The sequence below is a fragment of the Nomascus leucogenys genome, chromosome 12 (assembly GCF_006542625.1).
Source record: "Nomascus leucogenys isolate Asia chromosome 12, Asia_NLE_v1, whole genome shotgun sequence".
NCBI lineage: Eukaryota > Metazoa > Chordata > Mammalia > Primates > Hylobatidae > Nomascus > Nomascus leucogenys.
In genome coordinates, this window is record NC_044392.1 from 2,532,044 (window position 1) to 2,555,391 (window position 23,348).

At 50.4% G+C, this 23,348-nt stretch overlaps 1 protein-coding gene across 5 annotated transcripts in view; it reads right to left on the reverse strand.

The window, feature by feature from the left end:
• PHC2 (polyhomeotic homolog 2) overlaps positions 1-23,348 on the reverse strand; it is a 154,976-nt gene that overhangs the window by 40,544 nt on the left and 91,084 nt on the right. For 3 of the 5 annotated variants that reach the window (XM_030823381.1, XM_030823378.1, XM_030823380.1), the window contains 6 exons: positions 10,879-11,106; positions 7,798-7,956; positions 6,548-6,625; positions 5,954-6,118; positions 4,081-4,167; positions 2,662-2,974 (listed from right to left, as the gene is read on the reverse strand). In XM_030823381.1, coding sequence (XP_030679241.1) covers positions 2,662-2,974; positions 4,081-4,167; positions 5,954-6,118; positions 6,548-6,625; positions 7,798-7,956; positions 10,879-11,052 — 976 coding nt within the window. In that variant the 5' untranslated portion in view covers positions 11,053-11,106. Of the gene's footprint in view, positions 1-2,661; positions 2,975-4,080; positions 4,168-5,953; positions 6,119-6,288; positions 6,364-6,547; positions 6,626-7,797; positions 7,957-10,878; positions 11,107-23,348 lie in introns of those variants that run through there. The other 2 variants (XM_030823379.1, XM_030823382.1) reach the window with 2 other exon arrangements.

A 23,348-nucleotide genomic window follows, 5' to 3' on the forward strand; every position in this document is an offset into this window, starting at 1 on the left:
TTGGTTCATTGACAGTGGGTTGGCTGGGCAGGAGGCCAGAAGTCACCTCTGCCCAGGGAACTGTGTAGCCCAAGACAGGTGCTGCTCCTGGCTGCCCTGCACTAGGTCCTAAGAATGATTTCAGTCCTTTTTGTCCAGAGGCCCTGAGAGGATCTTCCCCTACTAAAACTCCCCAGCTGCCTTCCATCTGGGAGGTGGGAGTGGGGGAGTGCAATCTCTGCGCTCACAGAGAGGAAGGGGTGGGAGAGAGGAAGAATGAACAGGATGGTGGGAGGCAGGAACAATGCAGGCCCACTGCTTTGTGTCTCTGGGGAGAGGTTCTTTGTGGGACTGCAGCTCACAGCTGCTCCATAGAAAGTTCTGTGGAGCCACTGGTCTCTGTACTGCATTCTAGCCAGGCACTGTTAGCCTTAGGCCCTTGGGCCTCAAGCCTGTTACCTGCTGGTGTTTACCTTTACACGGGGTCTCCACCAGACTCTGCAAACCCTGAATAGGCTTAGACCCCCCAGACTCTTTCAGCTTTGGGTCAGAAACAGGAAAGGCTGAGGAGGCCCCAGATTACTGTGAGAACTGAGAGGGACAATCTGGCTTGAGATGAAGAACAGTGTTTGACTCGGCCAGCTATGGCCCCCAGTCCTGCCACTTGCTACTTAGGTGACTTTGAGTGCGTGACGGATGTAGTAAGCTCCTGGAGAACCTCTCTGAGCTTCAGTTTGCTCATCTGTAAAATGGATAAAGACACCTACCGGACAGGGATCTTTCCAGGGTTTAAAGAAGCGCGATGCATACAATGCAGGGCACATTATCTAGCACACGACGGACATCCTGTGAGTGCTGGTCCCGTTTCTGTCCAGTTTTCTTGAGAACTGAGTTGCCTAGCAGCCTTAGGAGGAACCCAAGAACTAGTCTTTCTTTTGAACAGTGTTAGAACTTGGGGGGCTGGCTTAGATTTAGAGAGAGGTTACATTTCGGCCTGGGCCGGAAGGGGGTTCTCAGGAAGGCCTGAAACGCAGATGGTCCTCCAGGACATGCAGATTGAATGAGAAACTAGAAGAAGTGCTCATCTGGGGTCTCAGCTCTAGTCCAAGCTGCTTTCAACGCATTCAAAGAGCCCCCAGTCTACCCTTCTGAGCCTCACTTTCTTTTTCCATAAAAGGAAGAGGCTGGGCCACTTTCTGGAGAAAGCCATGCCAGACAGTGAGAAATATCTGAAGCCACAGGGCCGTGAGGCCTCCGTGGGGAGGCGCCTTTCTTGGCTCAGCGGTGACCGCTGGAATGCAGCAACTGACCCTTTGCCCCTGGGTGATTTCTGAAGCCTCAAGAAGGTGAATGATGGATTTTGACCCCGTTTCCTCCTAACTCAGTGCCATGTGCGCTGCTTTGCTCTTCTCTGCCTGGGAACCTTCCCTGCTCTGTCTGTCGGGTCACATGCTCATGCTGCAAGGCTCATGTGCCATGTCCTCTGAGGGACAGCGTCTCTGACCCATTCTGCCTGGCAGGCAGCTGACCATCTGTGCCCACACTGTGCCTGGTACTTAGTCCTAAAATAGAATTTATGAAGTGGAATGGATTTGCTTCTATATCTGGTTCCCTTCTTTTGACTGCACACTCCTTTAGGGGGAAAAACAAATCCTATCCTATTTTGACAAAGATGTATTGAGATATATTTTTGATGTATTTTCTCAAGAAAAAACCCCGCCGATTCGACTGGATGGTAAAATGGTTTGAGAGAGGACTCAGGTTAGTGGTTGTCTCAGGGATGCGATCAGCGTGACTCTCCCTTTAATGCAAAGCCATGTGCTTCGCCACTCTATTTATTTCTATGGTAAAACAGCGTGGTCTTGTTCCCTAGACCGATAGGCCTGGTTTCTTGGGCTCTTGGCAGATTTTCCCATTAAAGATTGCCTACAATGGGCAGCGCTGGGAGAGTTTCAGTAGGCAGGGAAAGGGGTCTAGCAGGGCATGTGGATTCATCGGACCTGCCTCACGAGCAAGCTCCTGGATTTATTCTCAAGTGTCACCCTCACTAGCAAGCCTTTCCTAGCTCCTCTCCTCAAGGCCAGATAGCTCCTCTGTTCTGACAGTGTTCAGAGCTTAGATCTATTATGGCATATGCACTGTACTCATTTGTCTCCCCAGCTAGACTGTGGAGGGCAGGACCTGCGTCTCATTTATCTCTGCACACCTAGAATTGGCAACATGATTGGCAAATACTAATCAACAAATGCTTGCTGAATGATGAGAAAAAATAAACTTCCTACATTCCCATCTCTCTGTCTGGTTCTTACATGCTTCTGGCTAGCCCCTGGCCTTTTTGCTGAGTCTCGGAGAGTTTCAAAATAGTTCAACTGCCTGCCTCCAGCCACTCCAGATTGTGCCCACAGCTCCAGAGCTGTGGCTGTGTACCTCGATTCATCGCTGTGCCTACTGTGCAGAAGGACTCCTTTATTCCAACCAACATGGCTGCCCTGCGTAAAGTTAGGCCAGAAGCATGGCACAGAGCCAGGAGCTGATGGACACTTCGAGATAGGGAGGGAGGAGAGAGAGACCCATGGCTGGTATCTTTGCAAATCCACAGGAAAAAGGAAAGTCTGAAAGTCTCCTCCTGACTCACGGCCCTGAGTTTTCTGGGAAAGGATTCCTGCTTCCTGAAGACCTTACCTGGTGCAATGAGGGGGTGGGCAGCCACAGCAGGAACCGTCCGGCTGAGCCCAGCCCGGCCCTCCATGCCCCCTGGCACACTGCTGTTGCCATCTCCTTTCTTGAGTGGCTCCATCACACTGTCAGCTATGCCAGGCTTGGCACCTGCGGGGGAAGCCTGAGCAGTATTTCTGCTCTGTGCTGGGGTAGGCAGAGGCTGGCTACCGCCCGGCGTGGCTTTCAGGGCCGAGCTGGGCAGGACAGGCTGAGTGGGGGTGGGGCCCGAGGCTGCTGCCGCTGGTGTCTGCTGTGTTCGGAGGGTCAAGTTCTGTACCTGGAAAAGAGGGGTCTGTGGGAGTCCAGACAATGTGGTAGGAGCAATGCCAGTATACAACTAAGAGGGAGAGAGGGATGGATCCAGGAATGGCTGAATAGAACGGGAGGTTGTCAAATCAGAGAGAGAGAATGTGTTAGGGGCTAGAAGAGGAACCAGAAGCACGTGGAGTTGCTAAAGAGGGCCAGAGGGTTCGCTGTGACTGCATCCAGCAGCAGAAGAGTCTGAGTTCTGAGAAGGACCTGCTGCCCAGCTGGGCGGGCAGGGGTGGGGAGGCCGGGTTCTGTCCCTTCTGTTGCCCTCCCTCCTCCCCAGCACTTTCAGGATTGGATGCACACCACCCAGAAATCATTCCCAGCGAGGGGGAGCATGGGGCTTCCCACACGGGAAAAGGCCAGGGCAAAAGTGGAAGTTAACTGACCAGGAAGGCCACCAGGCAAGTATCTTGTCTCAGAATAAGGCTGCCACCGGCCCTTCCAAGACGGCCGGCACGCTTACTCAGCCTGGTCCCTGGCGCCCTCTGCTGGACACAGGGAGGCTGTGCCAGACTCTGAAAATCCGGCTACCAGCCCTGTCCCATCGCCCTCCCCATTCCGTAGATGAGGATGGGGAGATGGGAGTGGTAGGGGTTCCTTCCCCGGCTGACCACAGAATCTTCCCAGCCACAGTAGTATCTGTGCGCTCCTAGCAGAGCAGGACACGTCTCTGCTCCCTCTTACATGCCATATTTCTCGAGTCCTAGCAGCCCTACCGTGTGTAACTGGAGCGGGACTTTCCACTTATGAAGCAGCAGTAGCCAGACCAGCTATCCTGGGGCAGGTGTAAAGTATGGAGGGTAGCACAGCCCACCCCTTCCTGGCAACCATGCTGGCCTCAGCAGGCTGCCCTCTGGCTCCTGACCTGTGTTTGAGGGAACGAAACAGAGCCAGGAGGGGCCGAGGCCTTCTGGAACGGGGTAGACGCGCAGGCCTGAGGGCATTGGGGTGTCCTGTCTCCCGCCTGCTTTCCTACCTGATCCCGGCCTCTCCTTGTGCCCCTCCCCAGTATCAGTGCCCCTCTACAGGGGTGCCCACCCCCCTGCCCTCCCACAAGCATGGAGTCCTCACCTGGGCGGGGGTGGGGGGCCGGGCGGGGGAGCCAGTGCCGAGCTCAGGCTGCACAGTAGCGACGGTGGCCGTGGGCGTGAAGATGAGCTGAGGGGACAAAGGAACAGTGCCGCCTAGGCTCCTAGCTACCTGCACCAGGTTACCTGGCTGGGCCTGGAATCACAGGAAACGAGGCGCCTTTTACCTGCTCGATGTGGACTCAGCCACAGGACACAACTGTTTAGCCCAGAAGCGGCTATGAGGAAGGGCAGGACAGTAGAAGCAGAAAGGAAGGGGGAGTCCAAGGGGAGCGCCTTTCTCTAGAGGCTCGTTGTGTCCTGACCCAGGCTGGGTGCAGGGGTGGGTGGGGAGAGCTGCTCTGGGGCTACACCAAAGCCGAGTTCCCTTCAGAACCCTCTGTGAGGGGCTCATCCTAGAGGAGACCGATATCCCCAGCATACGCAGAAGCCACCACCTCCTCAGCATCCTGGGAAGCGAGATGGATGCCCTAGGACCACCTTCCAGGTTTAACCCACTGCTGAACCCGGGGCTGGGCCAAGACGAGACTGCCCTCCAGGGGATCAAGTTTGATGTATCCTTTTGGTCATTTTCTAGTCAAAGTTAGATTCAGAGGGGCCTAGAGACAACAACAGCAGAGGAAGCGGACTGCCTGGAGCCGTCCTCGTGTCTGAATCCCATCCTGCGGGGTGCAGGATCCATGGTGTTCTCTGCGTGACACCTCGACCTCCGTGGGAGTCTAGCTCTGTGTCAGTGTGGACGTGCTGCTGCCTTGACAAGGTGCTTTCCCTAGAACTCTGCCATAGCGCAGCTGTGCTTGTTCCTCTGTGGGTGTATGCCCTGCTCTGGGGAGGGAGGCAGACAGGCAGGCATCACAACCCCAGTGGAGTAGGACATAGGGACAAGCAACCTGCAGACACAGTCAGCTTTGGGCAGCAGCATCAGTGTGGCTGTCCAGTTCCCTAGGAGATGGAAGTCTATTTCATGCCTTGTGTCTAAGAGGCTGTTCCCTGGGGATGGAGATGCGCCTCAAATGATGAACTCGGAGCCAAGAACAAATGTGTGGGAGCAAGACCAGACAAGCTCCGAGGGTCACGTCCTGGCCATAAGAGCAAAGGGAGGGGTGGGACTGTGTTATCTTCGGGATAGTGTGTCAAGAGCCCGAAGGAGCAGACTTCAGAATGGGAGGTATGAGACACGACCCACAGTGACTGAGCCCTAGCTGGGGCTGCATGCTACTGCCACCCGGGGACTATGCTGCCATTTTCCCAGGGCATTCTCCTAAATCTTAGGGACCTGGTAGGCTCCTAAGGACCTTTGCGCCCCTCAGGGACAGGTGCAAAGGAAAGAGCTGGTGCTATCCTGAATATATCCTGCCCAAACGAGCTCACCTGACCCTGATTAGAATGGGGGCTGCTGGGAGGGCAATGGAGGCACGCTGAAGCTGGAAACCATCTTTGGCCCTTGAGTTAGAGGTGGCCAGTCCTTGTAAGGATGGTGGGAAGGGGAAGACCCCATTTCTGTCGAGTACATGGATGTCTGGGTGTCCAGGACAACCTGGGCATGAACCACTCTGCCCATCCTGATTAATTTTGAGGAGTTTCTGATAAGGGGACACTTCTGTTTCACTCTAGGAGGAGAAGGAAAGGTGGTATCGCAGGTAACTTTCTCTGTTTCAGCCTGGAGCCCCGCCCTTCATGACTCCTCGAGGCTGTACCAAAGCTCCCACTCAGCCTTCCAGGCGCCCTTCTTTATCCCACCCCTTATCTCCTGCCCCTGCCCCTAGTGCTTCCTCCCCACCCTTCTCCAGCTCCCAGCTTCTCTGCCTCTGTCCTCCTGGTGCCCCTGAGCCATGGCCCTGGCCGTGGGTACTCACCATCTGTGCCCTCAGATACATCTGTGCTTGGCTTGCAGTCAGGGCTGGGGAAGACGTGTTGCCCAAGAGCACAGCCTGCTGAGCGATGCCCGAGGCTGCTGCAGAGTTCACGCTCTGGGCCCGGTTGAGGAGCTGGGCTGCTGCTGGGGAGGCTGCCAGGTTGATCTGATGGGAGAGACATGTGTGGTAGGAGATAGGAGGTTCTGCTGGTGAGCTGTGTCCCCCTCATCCATTTCTTACCCCCCCCCTTTTGCTCCTTGGTTTATTCAGCCTCCTTCAGGACCATCTGTGGTCCTTGGCTTTGGAGCATCCCCCAGCCCTGTCCCATCGCTGACCTTGGTGCAGAGCTGCAGGGGGATCCCACGTTGAGAGAACTGAGCTATCCACGGAGAGCCCTGACACTGGGGGGATGGCAGGGAGTTACTAACCTAAAGGTCAGAAGGAGACGCGCCCTTTTCTTTTTCTTCCCGGTAAGAGCAATAGATTCCAGCCATTATGCCACATGGCCACGGATTCACCACAACTGGGTCTGGGAACTTGGGCGTTTTGGTCCTGGGGCTGTGGACTCTGCTGCTGCTCCCCCATTCTACTCACCGAAGACGACTGGGCCGGGGCCTGCGCAGACACATTGCTGCCTGAAGTGCTTCCTTGTCTATTGGCTACCAGGCTTGCCTAGGAAAGAACAAACGCCTCTGGCTAGAGTCCCAGACCTCCCCCAGTCACTCCTGGGCTCTTGTCATCCACTGGAGGTGCTGCAGGCTGGTGTTAAGGAGAACAGCCTCTGGAGGTCAGCCCCCAACCTGCCTCTGTGTGGCCCACAGCAAGTATCCCACCTCCTCTGTGAATAGGTGAGGATGGTAACAGTACCTGCCTGATACGATTGCTGAGAGGACTGAATAAGGCAAGGCACTGCCACTGAGCACTCCAACTATTAGGCCATCACCTTCGGCGTGTGGAGCCCCCCACTCCACCACCATCACACCCGGCCACCACCATCACACCCGGCCACCGCCATCACACCCGGCCACCGCCATCACACCCGGCCAACGTCATCACACCCGGCCACCGCCATCACACCTGGCCACCGCCATCACACCCGGCCACTGCCCCCCACAGAGAATTTGCAGACATGAGCTGGAGTGTCCAAACTGCCCTTCTCCCCATGGCCGGCTTCTCATCCTTCAAGTGTCAGCTCCAGTGTTACTCCAGCAGACAGGCTTTTCCTGACCATGCAATGCAAGGCTGTCTACTTTGCCCTTCGGTCGGAACAATCTGTTCTTCTCTTTCATGGCGCTTATTGTAACTTAGAGATTTAAATATTTTGTTTCCTTGGCTATTCTGGTTCCTGTTTACTTGCTGTCTCCCATTATAAGTGCCAAGAAGACAGGGTGCTCAGTATACCCGGTGCTTGATACAAACTTTGCACGCAGAAGGTACATAAAATGTTTTTCTGAATGGATAAATGAGTGTGTTCTTCTCAGCTAAGGAGGAGAGAGAGCAACAATGGGCACACAAGCTAAACAGGCAGTGCCCTTCGTTTGTGAACGCCTCCCTGGAACCCACAGTCCTTTCCCTAGACCAGTAAGGTGGTTAGGAGAGGGGATCCCCAGCACTTCTTCCCTGGGCTAGCATTCCGCCACCCCAGTCACTAGCTGCATGACCCTGGGCTCTGTCCTTCACCTTCCAAAAGGAGATAATGACGGTAGTGCCCGTGTCACAAGGACTTCTTTAGGTTGCAGGTAAGAGAAGGATGTGAAGCGCGGGTGTGGTGCCTGCTTCCTCTCCCTTTCGCTTCCACAACCAGGACACCTGGCACCAGCCTCAAGGTCCTTCCCAAGCCTCACCTGCTGTACCGCTGCCAGGCTCTGGAGCTGGGCGCTGCTGAGGTGCTGCTGCTGGAGCGCCGCGGTCTGCAGCATGAGGTGCTGCTGCTGGGCGGCGTACATCTGCTGCAGGTACTGAGCGGCCGTGCTGGGCTGTCTATGCAGGGCCTGCTGGATCACCTGAGAAGGGAGGGAGGGGGAAGAGCCAGGCTGGTAGCTGCCACACAGAACACCCCTTTGGCAGTAATGCCTTGCCCACCCCAGGTCTCCATAACTGCTCGAGAGACACCCAGATCTGTGACCACCACCATAGCCAATTGCGGCCACTCTCTAGGGCAGTGGGAGGACAGCTGTTCGCAGAGCTTCTTCATCAAGTCTAACTTTGTCTATCTTGCCTCTCTCTGCAGCTCCTCCCCAGCACAGCCTGCTCCTGCATCCACTGCCTCGGTGAGGAGAACCAGAGCCGCACATCAGTGCTTTAACCAACTCTTGGGCAGTAGGGAGGCTCAGGGAGACAGAAGGGTCTCCACCAGGCTTGTCAGGCGCTCCTCTCCCTCTGTCGCTCTGCAGCCTCAGATGAGAGTGAAGCTCAATAAGGCAGGGAAAAGAATGGGGGTGGAGGGAAGAGCCAAGTCAGCAGGGGGCCTACTCCAGCTTCAGCAACAGCCAGCCATAGGCAAACTTAGGTGGAGGCAATGCCTTCTTCTTCAGGCTGGGGCTGCTCCCCAGGCTCTGCCCACGGCCTCTCAGAGTCCCATCAATCCCTTAGAAGAAGGTTGCCTGGGCCTTACAGAGCAGGCCAGTGCCACAGGGACAGCACACTCTCCTTTTATTCTTTTTTTTTTTTTTTTTTTTGAGATGGAGTTTCGCTCTTGTTGCCCAGGCTGGAGTGCAATGGCGTGATCTCAGCTCACTGCAACCTCTGCCTCCTGGGTTCAAGTGATTCTCCTGCCTCAGCCTCCCAAGGAGCTGGAATTACAGGTGCCCGCCACCACACCTGACTAATATTTTTTTGTATTTTTAGTAGAGATGGGGTTTCACCATGTTGGCAGGCTGGTCTCTAACTCCTGATCTCAGGTAATCTACCCACCTTGGCCTCCCAAAATGCTGGGATTACAGGCGTGAGCCACTGTGCCCGGCCCCCTTTTATTCTTCCCCTCTCTCTCTCTTTCTCTCCGTCATTCCCTCTTTTTAGCTACTGTCTCTCATTCCCTGGCCTTACTGCTTATTCCTTCTTTCCTGATGGGATTGGCCAATCTCCTGGAAAGGACAAAAGGCTGTCCTTTGATCCTCCCCATCCCCAGGAACAAAGAACAGCGAGTGCCTTTCCCCAGCCCTAAGATCCTCTGTCTTCTTCCTGTGAGTCCCAGAGACATTTCTCCTCCCTTCTCCCACTGGTCACCCTCCTGCCATCTCTTCCCAGTTGATGCCCTGCACTGGCCTTGACCAGGCTTCCCCCTATTTTCTACCCTTACCTCTGCTAAATCCCTGGCCACAGGCAGCTCCTGACCCTGGGCCCTGTCCTGGCGAGCAAGCCTTGCCACAATGGGGCCCAGGGTCAGGTCAGGCTTTCCCCAGGTTGGTGTGACTTCTAGGGCTGACAGCTCTAGGACAAAACAGCCTCTGGCTCAGATTTGGGGTTCTGTAAAAACAGCCTGTTATTATAGCAGGTCCTCCGTGGGCTCTGGCGTCTCCCCAGACATCCCCATCCCAACTCTTCCACATGTTGCCCCCAGATTCCACTCCTCTGACGTGAACACCCCTCTCCGATATCCTGTTTTATTTTAACTCTATTCGTTTTCTCTCCTGCTCTCCCAGAATTATCTGTCCGTATTCCCTTTGCCTAGGCCTTTCTATTAGACTTCTGAAAGTGACCTCCCCAGCAGTCCAGCCCACATAGTTGAGATCCTGTGACCCTTCCTCATGAGAGGATGTCAATGAAGGGAGACAGGAGGAGGCCAGGATGGTTCTGTGTGCAACCTTGGGTGATTCCACTCGCCAGAGCAGGACCCCAGACCCCCTTTTGCCTAGAATTGTGATGAGTGGCAGGAGTGGGTACATCTGAATGCCATGGCTAGAAATCAGAGCTAACGTCCTCATGCACGATGGGCCAGGGCCAGGCGCTGGGGCTAGGGGCAAGGGTAGGGGCAGGAAACGTGGATTCACTAAGCACGAGGTAGAAATAAGTGGGAGAGGGAAGAGTCCAGGGTATCTGATGGCATCTTCTTTAACTTGGGTTTTCAGGCCCTCTTACTGTCTGCTGTGGGTTCTCCCTTGTTCCCTTATCTGGGCCTAAGTTCAAAGCAGGATGAGGTCACTTTTCTAGTATATCCAAACTGTAATAGCAAAGTCACTGGGAGTAAACACTTCTCAGCCGTGGTCTCTCTTTTCTGCCTGTATTATCTGGGAACTTCAAAAAGACACACTGTAGTGATTAAGAACACAGGTCTGGGGTGAGGGTTAGGTTCAATTTTTTTGTCTTTACCTAAATGACCTTGGACAAGTTATTACCTTCTCTGAGCCCCAGTTTTCTCAACTACAGAATTGTGCCTAATAATAACCAAAAGGATAAGTGTGCAAAATGCTTAGTACCGTGTCAGGCACGCAGCAGATGGTAGTGCATGGCCCTGACTGCATTCAGGAGCAGTGAGCCGCCACCTGGAAGGCCTTCTGGATGACATTTGCCAACTGCTGCTTTAAGGGAGAAGGTAAAAAGCTGCAATGACAAAGGATTATTTGGGGGTTCTCTCTGGCTTTTGGTCTTTGAAAAACTGAGATCTGTTCTTCACCGGTTCACCGGGCAATGGTCATTTAGAGAGTGGGTCTGGGTTGTGGCTGAGCAGGTCTTTGTCATGTATTATTTGTTATTGTTACTTGTCTGCCCTTTACACTTTCACACGTGTCCTCTAAACTCCTTGATTGGGCCATTTTGCATCCTTCACCCCCTGTAACTATACACAAATGTGTATCTACGAACTCACTCCCATATGCCCGTTCTAGAGTCCACATCTAGATTATCCCACCAGACCATGCCAGCACCTCCTCCTTGCTAGGCCTGGACACGATTAAGGAGTATAATTCCCAGATCAATTAGACTCTCACCTGCACGGTCTGCCGGTCTGGAATACCACTGTACACAGAAATCTGGGGCCCGGTGGGGCGGCCACTTCCACCACTGCTGCTGTTGTTGCAGCCACTGCTGCTGCTGGCCCCGCTGGTACTGCTGGTGGCACAGGCACTGCTAGATGTATGCGGGACTGGCAGCTCATTCTCCATGGCCTGCGGTGTGGCGCAGTCAGGGCGCTCGGATGGCAGAAGGGCAGGCAGATGCTAGGAGGGAAGAGGCAGAAGTGAATGGTTTGACAGACGCTTACTAGAGAATGCTCACAAAGTCAGCCTTTTGTATCCGTGGGTTCCACATCCATGGATTCAACCAACCACGGGATCGAAAATATTCAAAAAACACGGTGTCTGTACTGAACATGTACACTTTTTTCGTGTCATTATTCCCTAACCAATACAGTGTAACAACTATTTGCATAGCATTTACATTGTATGAGGTATTGTAAGTAATCTAGAGATGGTTTAAAGTATATAGGAGGATGTGGGTCAGTTATATGCAGATGTTATGCTACTTTATATTAGGGACTTGAGCTTCCATGAATGTTGGTATCCAAGGGGGTTCCTGGAACCAGTCCTCTGTGGATACCAGGTGATGGCTATGCAGTATATACATCAGCTTTCCAGTCTGTGGTGGGGCCACTTGGGAACTGAGGTCTCTGTTTTTTGGGACTGGAATTTCGCTTTATCACTCAGGCTGGAGTGCAGTGGCACAATCTCCGCTTACTGCAATCTCCATCTCCCGGGTTCAAGCGATTCTTGTCCCTCAGCCTCCTGAGTAGCTGGGATTACAGGCGACCGCCACCACACCCAGCTAATTTTTGTATTTTTAGTAGAGACAGGGTTTCACCATGTTGGCCAGGCTAGTCTTGAACTCATGACTTTGAGCGATCCACCTGCCTTGACCTTCCAAAGTGCTGGGATTATAGGCATGAGCCGCCATGCCCGACCACTTGGGAACTGAGGTCTTAAGACACACTTGCCCTCAGAAGGACAGGGCAGACTTGGTTCTCTAGGTGAGATTTGAGATCAGGTCTGGTTGATTCTAAAGCCTATGACCTGTTCATTCTGCCAGAGGAGGCAAAACTAGGAAAGGAGGCAGACTTCCTATAACGTTCTCTCTAGCAGTGATCTCATGGATCACCTCTCACCCTATCAGCCTTTTCATCTTTGGGGTGGGGACACTGAACATCACAGGATTTACTATTTGTCCATATTTATACAGCCGCCTAGTGAAAGAAGTAGGACTAACAATCTACAGAGAAGGCCGGGTGCGGTGGCTCACGCTTGTAATCCCAGCACTTTGGGAGGCTAAGGTGGGCGGATCACGAGGTCAAGAGATTGAGACCATCCTGGCCAACATGGTGAAACCCCATCTCCACTATAATACAAAAATTAGTTGGGCATGGTGGCGTGCGCCTGTAGTTCCAGCTACTTGGGAGGCTGAGGCAGAAGAATCACTTGAACCCAGGAGGCAGAGGTTGCAGTGAGTCGAGATCACACCACCGTACTCCAGCCTGGTGACAAAGCGAGACTCTGTCTCAAAAAAAAAAAAAACCAAAAAAAAAAAAAAAAACCTATAGAGAATACAATAAGAGAAAGAGGCAAACCAGAAGGCAATCAAATAAACTGAGGTGTTTATTTAGTTTAGTTTTCAAAGCCAGAAGAGCTCAAGTGTGTTTGAGGTCTCCATCTTTATTAGGTATGTACTTACTGAGTGCCCTCTGTATCGAACGCTCAGAAGGGTACCATATTGACCAATCTGGTTAAAATCTCAGGTTGTGGAATCAGAAAGACTTGGCTTTGTCCTGGCTCTGCCACTTTCTAGTTAGGAAATCCTGGCATGTCACACCTGTCTGACCTGTTTCTTAATCAATTAGATGTGACAGGATATGGGCTGTGGTGAACATAAAGAAAAGTGATGATGTAAGGTGCTCAGCAGAGTGCCAAGCATATCCTGCGTGCTCTGTAAGCACTGGCTCTTGTGGTCTGGTTCACACTGCCCAGATCCAATAGATAGGGCCTCTCCTAAGACGGAAATGGCAGAACCTTCTGGAACCTCCTATCCCAGTCAGTAAGGAGGGCCAGAAATTCCTTCAGGGCCCATCCTATGGTCTGAATACAGAACTGGAAATTGCACCTTCCCTTGAGGCTGTGTGGTTGGCAGTGGAGAGGGGCTGGGAAAGAAGGAACGGGTGGTGGGAGAGGCACACCCAGATCTGAGTTTAAGTTCCTCTTTTTTTCTTTTTCCATGCTTTTCTTAAAAATCCTCATTTCTGTGTAGAGGCTGTTCCTTCTACCCATTCCTTCCTACATGGAAAAATAATATTTGTTTGTCACCCCATCACACACATTCAGTCATCTGCTTGTAGAGTACACCCATTTAATAGGTGAAGAAAATATAATTTTTCATACTAATGAGAGCGTGATTAGTGCAAAGAGCCAAAGTCATCATTACTATCCTGCCGCTGTCGCCCCAATACTGCTCAGTTTCAGGGTTATCATTTCTCAGGCTGCCTTCTTCAGACTGGGGGAATTTCACTGTGGGCTGAAAAAAGTGTGGGTAAAGGCTAAAAGACAGGAAAGTTATGAGTCTGGAAACCCAAGCCACTCCCAGGTGGCAGGCAGCAAGTTGCTTATGATTTCCAAGGCAGTGTAGCAGTCTGCAAGCTGCACTCTTGACCTTACTCTTTAAGCAGTGATTTTTCCTTATGTTCATATGTCTGCTTTTACTGCCATAGAGCAAGGTGCTTGTCCATGAATTAATTCCCTTTGTCCTGAGCTGCATTTAGTGCTGGGCCTTCTTATGGCTACTGATTTGCTAAGGATGCTTATATGATAATGATGATGCAGGAATCAATTAAGCAGCAAAGTCAACAAGTACTTCCTGTGTCTGGGCGCTGTCAAAATCCACTTTATCTTATGTTCTAGGGAGGGAAAATTAGGCTGCATAAAAAGTGGTAGGAGGTATAATTCCTGATCTCACAGAAACTGAAAAACTAATTGTAAAGATGAGGTGCAGTTGAAATTATAAGGATCATCAAGCAACAAATCAGTAAATGATAGTTCCATTCAAACACAGACTACCCCATAGAATCCCAACATCTTCTCTTAGTTCAAAGTCTCACCTCCCTTTTCCCAAATGTTGGCCAGAATTGGGTTTCATTTCTTGCTTTTCATTCCACACTGGAAAATCTCAACTGAAGTACTTATAAAAAATAAAATGGGAAAATATGGCAGCAAATTAAGAGGGTAGAATAATCTACATCCTGGATGATCAAGTCTCAGTTCTATTTCTGTGAGTGCAGTTAATCATACTGAATTGCACACTTAAAATCTAGTCATATCCTGACCTTCCCTCCTCTATCCTTTACGTGATTGAGAGAGCAATCAAGAGAGTAAGAGATCACACTTGAAAGACAGCCACAGCTGTCAAAAGCATGAGCTAGAACAGAGGCTGTGTAGAGGCTGTTCCTTCTACCCATTCCTTCCTACATGGAAAAATAATATGTATTTGTCATCCCATTACAGACATTCAGTCCTCTGCTTGTAGAGTATACCCATTTAAGAGGGGAAGAAAACATAATTTTTCACATTAATGAGAGCATGATTAGTGCAAAAAGCCAAAGTCATCATTAATGCCCTGTTGCTGTCTCCCCAGTACTGCTCAGTTTGGGGGTTCTCATTTCTATTTCTTTTTCCCTTTTGCAGCAGCTAGGGCAGACACTGTGGAGAGTGTACACTCAAATCTTGTTAAGAAATAAGACAAAAGTCTTGAGGGAGCATGGCATTCCTTTACAGAAAAATTGTACAGGTCAGGACAGCCACTGCTCCCCATGCAGGGGAGAGAGACTTACTGCAGCAACCTGGGCACATGGGCACAGTGCACTTCCCACACTCTTGTCGCCTGTCTCCTCCTGTGGGCAAGCATGCCTTTCCTTTCTTCTGTCTCCAGTTCTAGGCTTTGTCTCCCTGCCCACCACCCCTCCCCCGCTCCCCCCACCCCGCCATCCCCCTGGTCTCCCCACCATCCCTCCCCTGCCCACTGTCCCCCCCGCCCCCCCACCACTCCCCCTGTCCCCCCACCATTCCCCCGGCCCCACACCATCCCCCCACCAACTGCCCCCACCCACTGTCCAGCCCCTCCCCCCGCTACCACCCCCAACCACCCATGTCTTTTCTGTGTCAGTAGCTTTCAATTCCCCAGTCCCTGGTTTTCCCACTCTTTCCCTGCCCCTGGTCCCTGCCCTCTCTCATACCTGTGCCCATGCTCCCTTTCACCACTGAGTTCTCAGAGCTGCTCCTTGGGTGGGCCCATCCTCAGTGTGCTCACCCTCCCTCAGTCTGCCTTGGCTCTCTCCAATACGAGCACATCCTCCCCCTCACTCTTGCTCCCGCTCTTGCCCTCTTGCCCCGCTGTGATTGATCCAGACTGGTAGCTCCGTTTCCCTCTAATGAGCTCTCTCCCCCACTCTTGACCTTCTTGCTGCCTCCTGGGCTGCTCGCCCTTGACCAGTCTCCTTCTGCCTGTGGCTCCCCGTGGCTCTCCCAAGTGCCCGCATCCTTGCTGCACATGCTGCAGCTCTCTCTCCTGTCACTGGTGGTCTCCCCCTCCCTGAGCACCTGCTATCCCAGGCTTGATCAGCAGGTCTGTCTCTTCAATTCACACACACAACCTCTCTTACTTCCTGGATAGCACATGCTCATGTTGCTGTCTGTCCCCAGCTTGCACCCTCTGTTCCAGCTCACACTTTTGATAGCTGTGGCTGTCTTTCAAGTGTGCTCTCTCACTCTCTTGACTGCTCTCTCTCTCAATCACTCATGTAAAGGATAGAGGAGGAAAGGTTAGAATATGGCGAGATTTTAAGTGTGCAATTCAGTACCACTAACTACACTCACACTGTTGTGCAATCATCACCACCATCTATTCCCAGAACTTGCTCATTACCCAAAACAAACTCTGTAACCATTAAGCAATAACTCCTCAGTCCCCCTTGTCCCCTGCCTATCCTCTAACCTCGAATCTACTTTCATTCTCTATGAATTTGCCTGTTCTAGATAGCTCATTTAAGTGGCAGCATACAATATTTGTCCTTTCGTGTCTGGCTTGTTTCATTTAGCATAATGTTTTCAAAGTTCATTCATGTTGTAGCATGTATGAGAATTTCTTTCCCTTTGGGAGCTGAATAGTATTCCATTGTATACCTACATACGCACCATATTGTGTTTGTTCATCTGTTGATGAACACTTGGGTGGTTTCCACCTTTTGGCTATTGTGAATAATGTTGCAATGGAATGAACATGCCATATAAGTCCTTGGCGTATAAGTCCTTGCTTCTATTCTGTTGGGTATAACCTAGCAGTGAAACCTCTGGGTCATATGTTATTCCATGTTCAGGCATGTGAATGTCCGTTTGTCCCTGCATCATGTGTTGAATTACCTCTGTTCTTGGGCCCACCCAGTACCCCCACCCCCCAAGCTGCTCCATGTGGGATGTGAAACCCCCCATGACCTGACCCATTTTGCCTTCCTGGCCTCATTTTCCACACTTCCACTCTCTCTGGTCTCAGCATTATGACCAAGGTGCCCAGGTCATTTGGAATTTGGCTGCCTTGCTACTTCCTACCTCTGTGGTTTTTACTGCTGTGGTTTCATTCACGCTATTCCCCTCCCCTGAAATGCCTTCCTTCAATTTTTCATGTAACCAACTCCTTAGATCTTCAAAACAACTTCAGTCTCTCCTGTGAAATATGCACTGAATGCAACCTCCCCAACTCTTCTCCTCTTGCTTCCTTCAAATTAGGTTCCAGTGGCTTCCTTTAAGCCATCCAGCCAGATGGCTGCTCCCAGAGCTCTCTGTGCCTGCCTCTCTCCTGGCACTTACAACATAGCCTTCCAAGAAAGTGATTTGCCTGGGGGTGGGATCATGTCATATTTTCCCATAATACCTTGTGCTTCGTTCCATAGATGTTTGTTGAATAAAATTGCTTGAAATGCACCATACTCCATCCTCCTCCTCATCTGAAAGCTTAATCTCTACCTCATCCACAAATTTCTCACCAACTAGTTTAAAACATCAACTACCTGTGATTTCCCTTCAGTACCTTCCATCAACGGTGTCTATACTAATAATAGTGATTATTTATTGAGCACTTACTACTTGTCAAGCACTGTCATAGATGCTATGACCTCCCTTATGGTATAGGTATGATTATCCCAATTTTGTCAATGAGAAATATGTCTAAGCAATTTCTGTAAGGTCATCATAGAACTGGGACTCAAAACCAGGCCTGACTCCAAAGTCAGAGTGCTTCCCATGATCCCCGCTGCAACTTCCCCTTGAGCCATTATTTCAGCCACACTGGGTGAAGTCCATGTCAAAGCATACTAGATTTTCAGTTGAAAATGAACTGAGATCTCTGAATTTAATTCCCTAATTGTTAATTAATGTCCATTTATACTTACAAAATATTCTATGTAATACATATATAAAGGATAATATGCTTGTGTACCCGTCAACCAGTATGAGAAATCGAACATTACCATCATCTCCCTTGTTTTTTCTATGCAAGAACGGAGACCCAGTGTGGGGGAGGTAAGTGACTTGGGGTGATATGGCTCCCCTGATTCTCATCCAGTACCATGGAAGGCACCTCAGGAAACCTCCTGCCCGCATGGTGGTGGTGACTTATCAACGAGAGAGGTGAAGTTTGCCCTGCAGAGAAACCAGAAGCTAAGGTCCTGCCATATGTCACTTTATTATTGGTCTCCTAGTAGAAGGGAACTTGAGTTGGAAGAAAACATAATTAGGAAGTGTGGACCCATATAACGGCTTTAAAACTTTTTTTTCTACAGTTCCCCTTTTTGAACCAGAGCTTTCATATCTCCCCCTTCCCACCTTCCTTCCGCTCAAAGTCCTGGCTGCTGGGGAGCAGCGGAGGCATTTGGCAGTCTCACTGAGGGCTGCTGAGGCATCTGTGGACTCTCCTTACCTCCTTCCCTCTGGTGACCCACATTAGAAAATCTGAATCCTTAAACTTTCACAGTATCTAGGCTTTCAGTATTCTACCCGCCCCTTTTCAATTTCCTTTTAATTCCTACTCTTATTCTTTCCTTCTCTTCCTTCTAACTAGTTCCTATTTCTTCCCCAAGGCCACCCATCCCTGCGGACTCCCATTATAAGTCGCAGCCACATCTCATTAATGGCTACCATCAGGAACCAGAAGTCTGTTTTTCTCTGGGTTCCCACTCACTGTGTGGTTTTGTATGAGCCCCGGCTCTGAAGGGCTGTGATTCCTATTTCAGTCACTTCTCTGCTCCTAACCGCAACGGGCCACTTTGAATGATGTGCTGACTAAAACTGGCTTGGATAGTGATCTTATTACAGGTCTCTGCTGCCCACAGGGCCTGAGACCAGCAGCTGGAGAAACGCTGATGGTTCTGCCCTCCCAGGAGCCGCCAAGTCTACGAAACACTAGGCCTTTGTCCCCAGTGTCAGGGAAATCCATTTGCTGTGGATTACAGCTGTGACAGAGGTTCCGGGAAAGCAGAGGGGAAGGATACTGAAAACCTCTCTCCAAGTCTAGCCTAAAGCCCTGGGGTAAGGCAGGGTGAGGTTTTTTCCTAACGGAATCAGAGCTGGGCAGGAAATGAGAAGTCTAGTCAGCCCCATCGGGGCTGCTGGTATTATCATGAGGCGGCTTGGTACGGAGAGTCTGAAGAGATGGGTGAACATTTTCCTTTGCTGTGGCTCTGCTTCTCCTTTCTGGATGCCTCTCCGCCAGAGGCGTAAGGCAGTAATAACAGAAGATTCAGACTCCCTAGACTTAGGGGACCTGGGGGAGGCCTCCTTACACCTCCCGGCTGCTGCATGAACATAAGTGTCCCGATTTGTTCCAGTCTGAAGCCACTGACTCACTGGGAGCAGTCCAAATGGATGCAGCTCAAAGCGTCTCAAAAGGTCCCTCCCTTTCCCCTGTCCTCTGCATGTTGCCACCTTTAGTGTCTCTAGAAACCAAAGTAAGTAAATGAAGGCCAACAAAAATAGAAGTGAAGGATGAGGAATGAAAGCTGGTCATATAGTCCTAGCAATCCAAATAGAATGATTTCATTGTGATGCAAAACACCATAAATTTAAATGAATAAACTCTTTCTGAAACCTTACTGTTTTGTTCCTAATTTCTAAAAGGCAGGTTATATCAAGTATTTCTATAACAAGCTGGTGCTGGTTGGTTGAAGAATATGAGGAGGAAAAAGAAGGATTTGCTGTCTTTTGGAAGGGATGTACAGTGAAAGCCACACTGTGCAGATGCTGAGTGCTTGGGGACAGGGGATGGATGAGTTTGTCTAGACTCGGGCAGCTCTGGAGTCACTGCTGTAAGGCAGAGCAAAATACATTCTGTGTCTTCTGTGGGCCCCTAATCAAATATAAGCAGTGTCCTTATAAAAGAGCGCCATGGGAAAACAGGCACACAAGGGGAGAAGCCAGCCACGTGAAGATGGAGGCAGAGATTGGAGCTATCCTGCCACCAGCCAAAGAACACCTGCAGCCACCAGAAGCTAGGAAGAGGCGAGGAAGGACTTAGGGGGAGCATGGCCCTGCCGACACCTGGATTTCATACTTCCAGCCTCCAGAATGGTAACATGATACATTTGTGTTGTTTTAAGCCACCCAGTTTGTGGTAATTTGTTAAGGCGGCCTTAGGGAACGATTACGCTGCCTAATACTCAACCTGACCAGCCTAAAAAGGTCAACTGAAACTAATGGTAAAGAAGGGTGCAAAGGCATAAAAAACAGCCTTGTTAATGGGACAGCTTTGCATGCTCCAAGGCTTCTCAAAAATGTGGTCCCTTGGCAACTCTCCAAAAATGCAAATTTTTAGGTACCACTTCAGACCTACGGAATCAGAAATTCCGGGAGCAGGGCTCAGCAGCCTGTGTTCTCACAGCCTTCTGGGAGATTCTGATGCCTATGAAGCATGAGAGCCACTGCTCTGAGGGGCCCCACTATCCATTTGAATATGAGATTTAAAAGGGGCAGTCACCATTGATGCCATAAGATGGTCGTAATGAAGTCCCTGCAAAAAGGGGCTAGAATTTGAGATGGGAAGAGTTACCAAACATAGTTTCTTCCTGCTGAAACCTCAAAACACCTCCACATGGAAGGAAGGCAATGTTGGCAGCACTCTGTTTAGGGATCTTCCTGTTTCTCTCCAGCTTCATTGCCCACCACGTGCCCCCACACAGCCGATTCCAGAATTAGTCATATGCTGTCTCATCCCTTGCCTAGACCTTTCCCTCTGCCTGGGCCACTCCCCAGGCCCCTCACTCCCCATCTCCCTGGCCGGAGCGCATTCACCTGTTGCAGTTCAGCTATAACGTCTGTTCCTCTTAGGGACTTCCTTTTTGTAGCCCAGCCTGGATTTGGTGCCTTCTTCTGAACTTAATAGCATAGCAGGACAGCTGATTTTATTCACTAGGCAGTGATTCCATTATTTTTACATTCCTAATGCCTAACATGGTGCCGAGCCAGCAACAGTAAGATTTTGTTAAATGAGGAATGAATACAGCTTGAAGCTCTTTGGGAAGCTCTTCACCTCCTGATGAGGAACCTGAGGTTAAGATACCGAAGCACACTGTGGAAATACCATGTTATCTGAGAAAGGACCTTTGAAACCATCAGTAGCCATTAGCATCTTTACTCAAATTTGTGGGTCCAGATGGCTACTCTGAATAGGGCCCAGGACATGTAACTTTTGATTTGGGAATGGAGTGAGAGGGGAAATGAAAGATGAGCGGTGTTGAAGTGATGGGTGTGGGACTGTGGTCACTGCAAAAAGCAGATGTAGAAGGTCCTGGCCGAAAGGCCGGGACTAGACCCAGCCACACATTGACTAGGTAGGAGCTAGGCAGCAGCGTTACGTGGAGATCGTAATACTTTACCCCGACCTCCCAGAGCTTCCGGAAAATGAAACAACATAAATAGGAGAAAGCATTTTGGAAACAAAAATCACACAAAGGCAAAGTATCACAAGAGAGTTTAGAAAAGAGGAGAGATGTTCTACTCCATAAAAATGAGCAAACATTGCCAGGGCAGGGTTCACATACAGGAATGCAACCCTGGCCATGTTACGTAACCTCTCTGCGCCTCATTTGCCTCTTCTGTGAAATGGACAAGAGTGCAGACTTCATTGGTTTTAAATAATAGGTAAAACAATGCATTTAAAACATCCAGCACAGCTTAAGCATGGATTACAAAGAGAGTACATTAAGGTAGGATAGAAGTTGACTTTTTTCCCTTAGAGAAAAAAGATACTATCATTTCCTTCAATAAACTCAAAGTTAGATTTTGAGACCAGCTGGTCTTGGGTTACATTTTGAGACCTACTGGTCTCAGGCCCTGTGGGCAACAGAGACCTGTAATAAGATCACTATCTGAGCCAGTTATCGTCAGCACAGTGTTTTCAGGTCTAATACTTTCTTGGGTCTAGTAACAGAGTAAAAAAATTTTTTTTTTTTTTTTTTTTTTGAGATGGAGTCTTGCTCTCTCGCCCAGGCTGGAATGCAGTGGCATGATCTCGGCTCACTGCAACTTCTGTCTCCCAGGTACATGTGATTCTCCTGCCTCAGCCTCCTAAGTAGCTGGGATTACAGGCCTGCACCATCACACCCGGCTAATTTTTGTATTTTTAGTAGAGACAGGGTTTCACTATGTTGGCCAGGCTGGTTTTGAACTCCTGGCCTCAGGTGATCCGCCTGCCTCGGCCTCCCAAAGTGCTGGGATTACAGGTGTGAGCCACTGTGCCCGGCCCAGAGTAAATTTTTTTATGTTATAATCTCAGTCAGCTCTTCCTTGTTTAGCCTCTGTAATGGTATGCATTTTGGGGATTTATACATAGAAATCTCAGTAGCCAAGGCCACAAAAAAGACTACTATAAAAAAAAGACCCCTGGCTGAGTGCAGTGGCTCACGCTTGTAATCCCAGCACTTTGGGAGGCCAAGGCGGGTGGATCACGAGGTCAGGAGTTCAAGACCAGCCTGGCCAACATAGTGAAATCCCGTCTCTACTGAAAATACAAAAATTAGCCGGCCGTGGTAGTGGGCGCCTATAATCATCCCAGCTACTCGTGAGGCTGAGGCAGTAGAATCCCTTGAACCCGGGAGGCGGAGGTTGCAGTGAGCCGAGACCATGCCATTGTATTCCAGCCTGGGTGACAGAGTGAGACTGTGTCTCAAAAAAAAAAAGATCCCTACAAAAATCTCTTCAAGCTGGGTGTGGGGATGCACACCTGTAATCCCTGCTACCCAAACTGAGATGGGAAGACTGCTTGAGCACAGGAGTTCATGACCAGCCAGGGCAACATAGTGAGACCTCATCTTAAAAACAATATCCCTCCATACTAAATTTCCCCACAGAGCACACACACACAGCAGAGACACTCAAAGCGTACATATAAAAAGCACATAGCAGCCGGGCGTGGTGGCTCACGCTTGTAATCCCAGCACTTTGGGAGGCCGAGGCGGGCGGATCACGAGGTCAGGAGATCGAGACCACGGTGAAACCCCGTCTCTACTAAAAAATACAAAAAATTAGCCGGGCGTGGTGGCGGGCGCCTGTAGTCCCAGCTACTCGGAGAGGCTGAGGCAGGAGAATGGTGTGAACCTGGGAGGCGGAGCTTGCAGTGAGCCGAGATTGCGCCACTGCACTCCAGCCTGGGCGACAGAGCGAGACTCCGTCTCAAAAAAAAAAAAAAAAAAAAGCACATACACACATACACCAGGCAAACACGGTGCACACAGCACGCACACAACACACAGTGCACATAGCACATACACAAAGCACAGCACACAGTGTGCACACACACACCCTGCACACATACAAAGCACACACACAGCACATACACAAAGCGCGCACAGCACACGCAGCACACACGTGCATGTGCACATACACATACACACAGCTACTATTTCTAGAGCTGGCCATTTTCTGCTGCTCCTGCTCAGCCTTGAACTGGCCTGACGGTTAAACCGTAGTATGCTGGCCGTTCTGCCGCTGCTGTGTCCTGACAAGTATGACTAGGGCAACACAGGGATCATGGGAAGTGGCTAATTATCAGGCTTTCAGAATAAAGTTCAAGGGTCTAAAAACTTATCTAGAAATTTTTTACTGGCCTTCTTTTTCTCTTCCTCCACCCCTGAAATTGGGCTGTATCTTGGGCCTACCAGTGGCCCTACAGGCTTAACTCTTTGTAACACTGGGGTCAAGGATTTTGCTGACTTTCATGAACACTAGCATTGAGAGTGCCCTAGAGAAGCAGTGACTGCACTGGGTGCCCTGTTTTCCTGTGAAGATCTGAGCATGCTCCCCGCAGAGCTTCTGCCAAGGATACAGCCTACCTCCCTTGGAGTTTCCCTTTACATCCCCTATGAGGAGACTAAAGGAATGGGGCT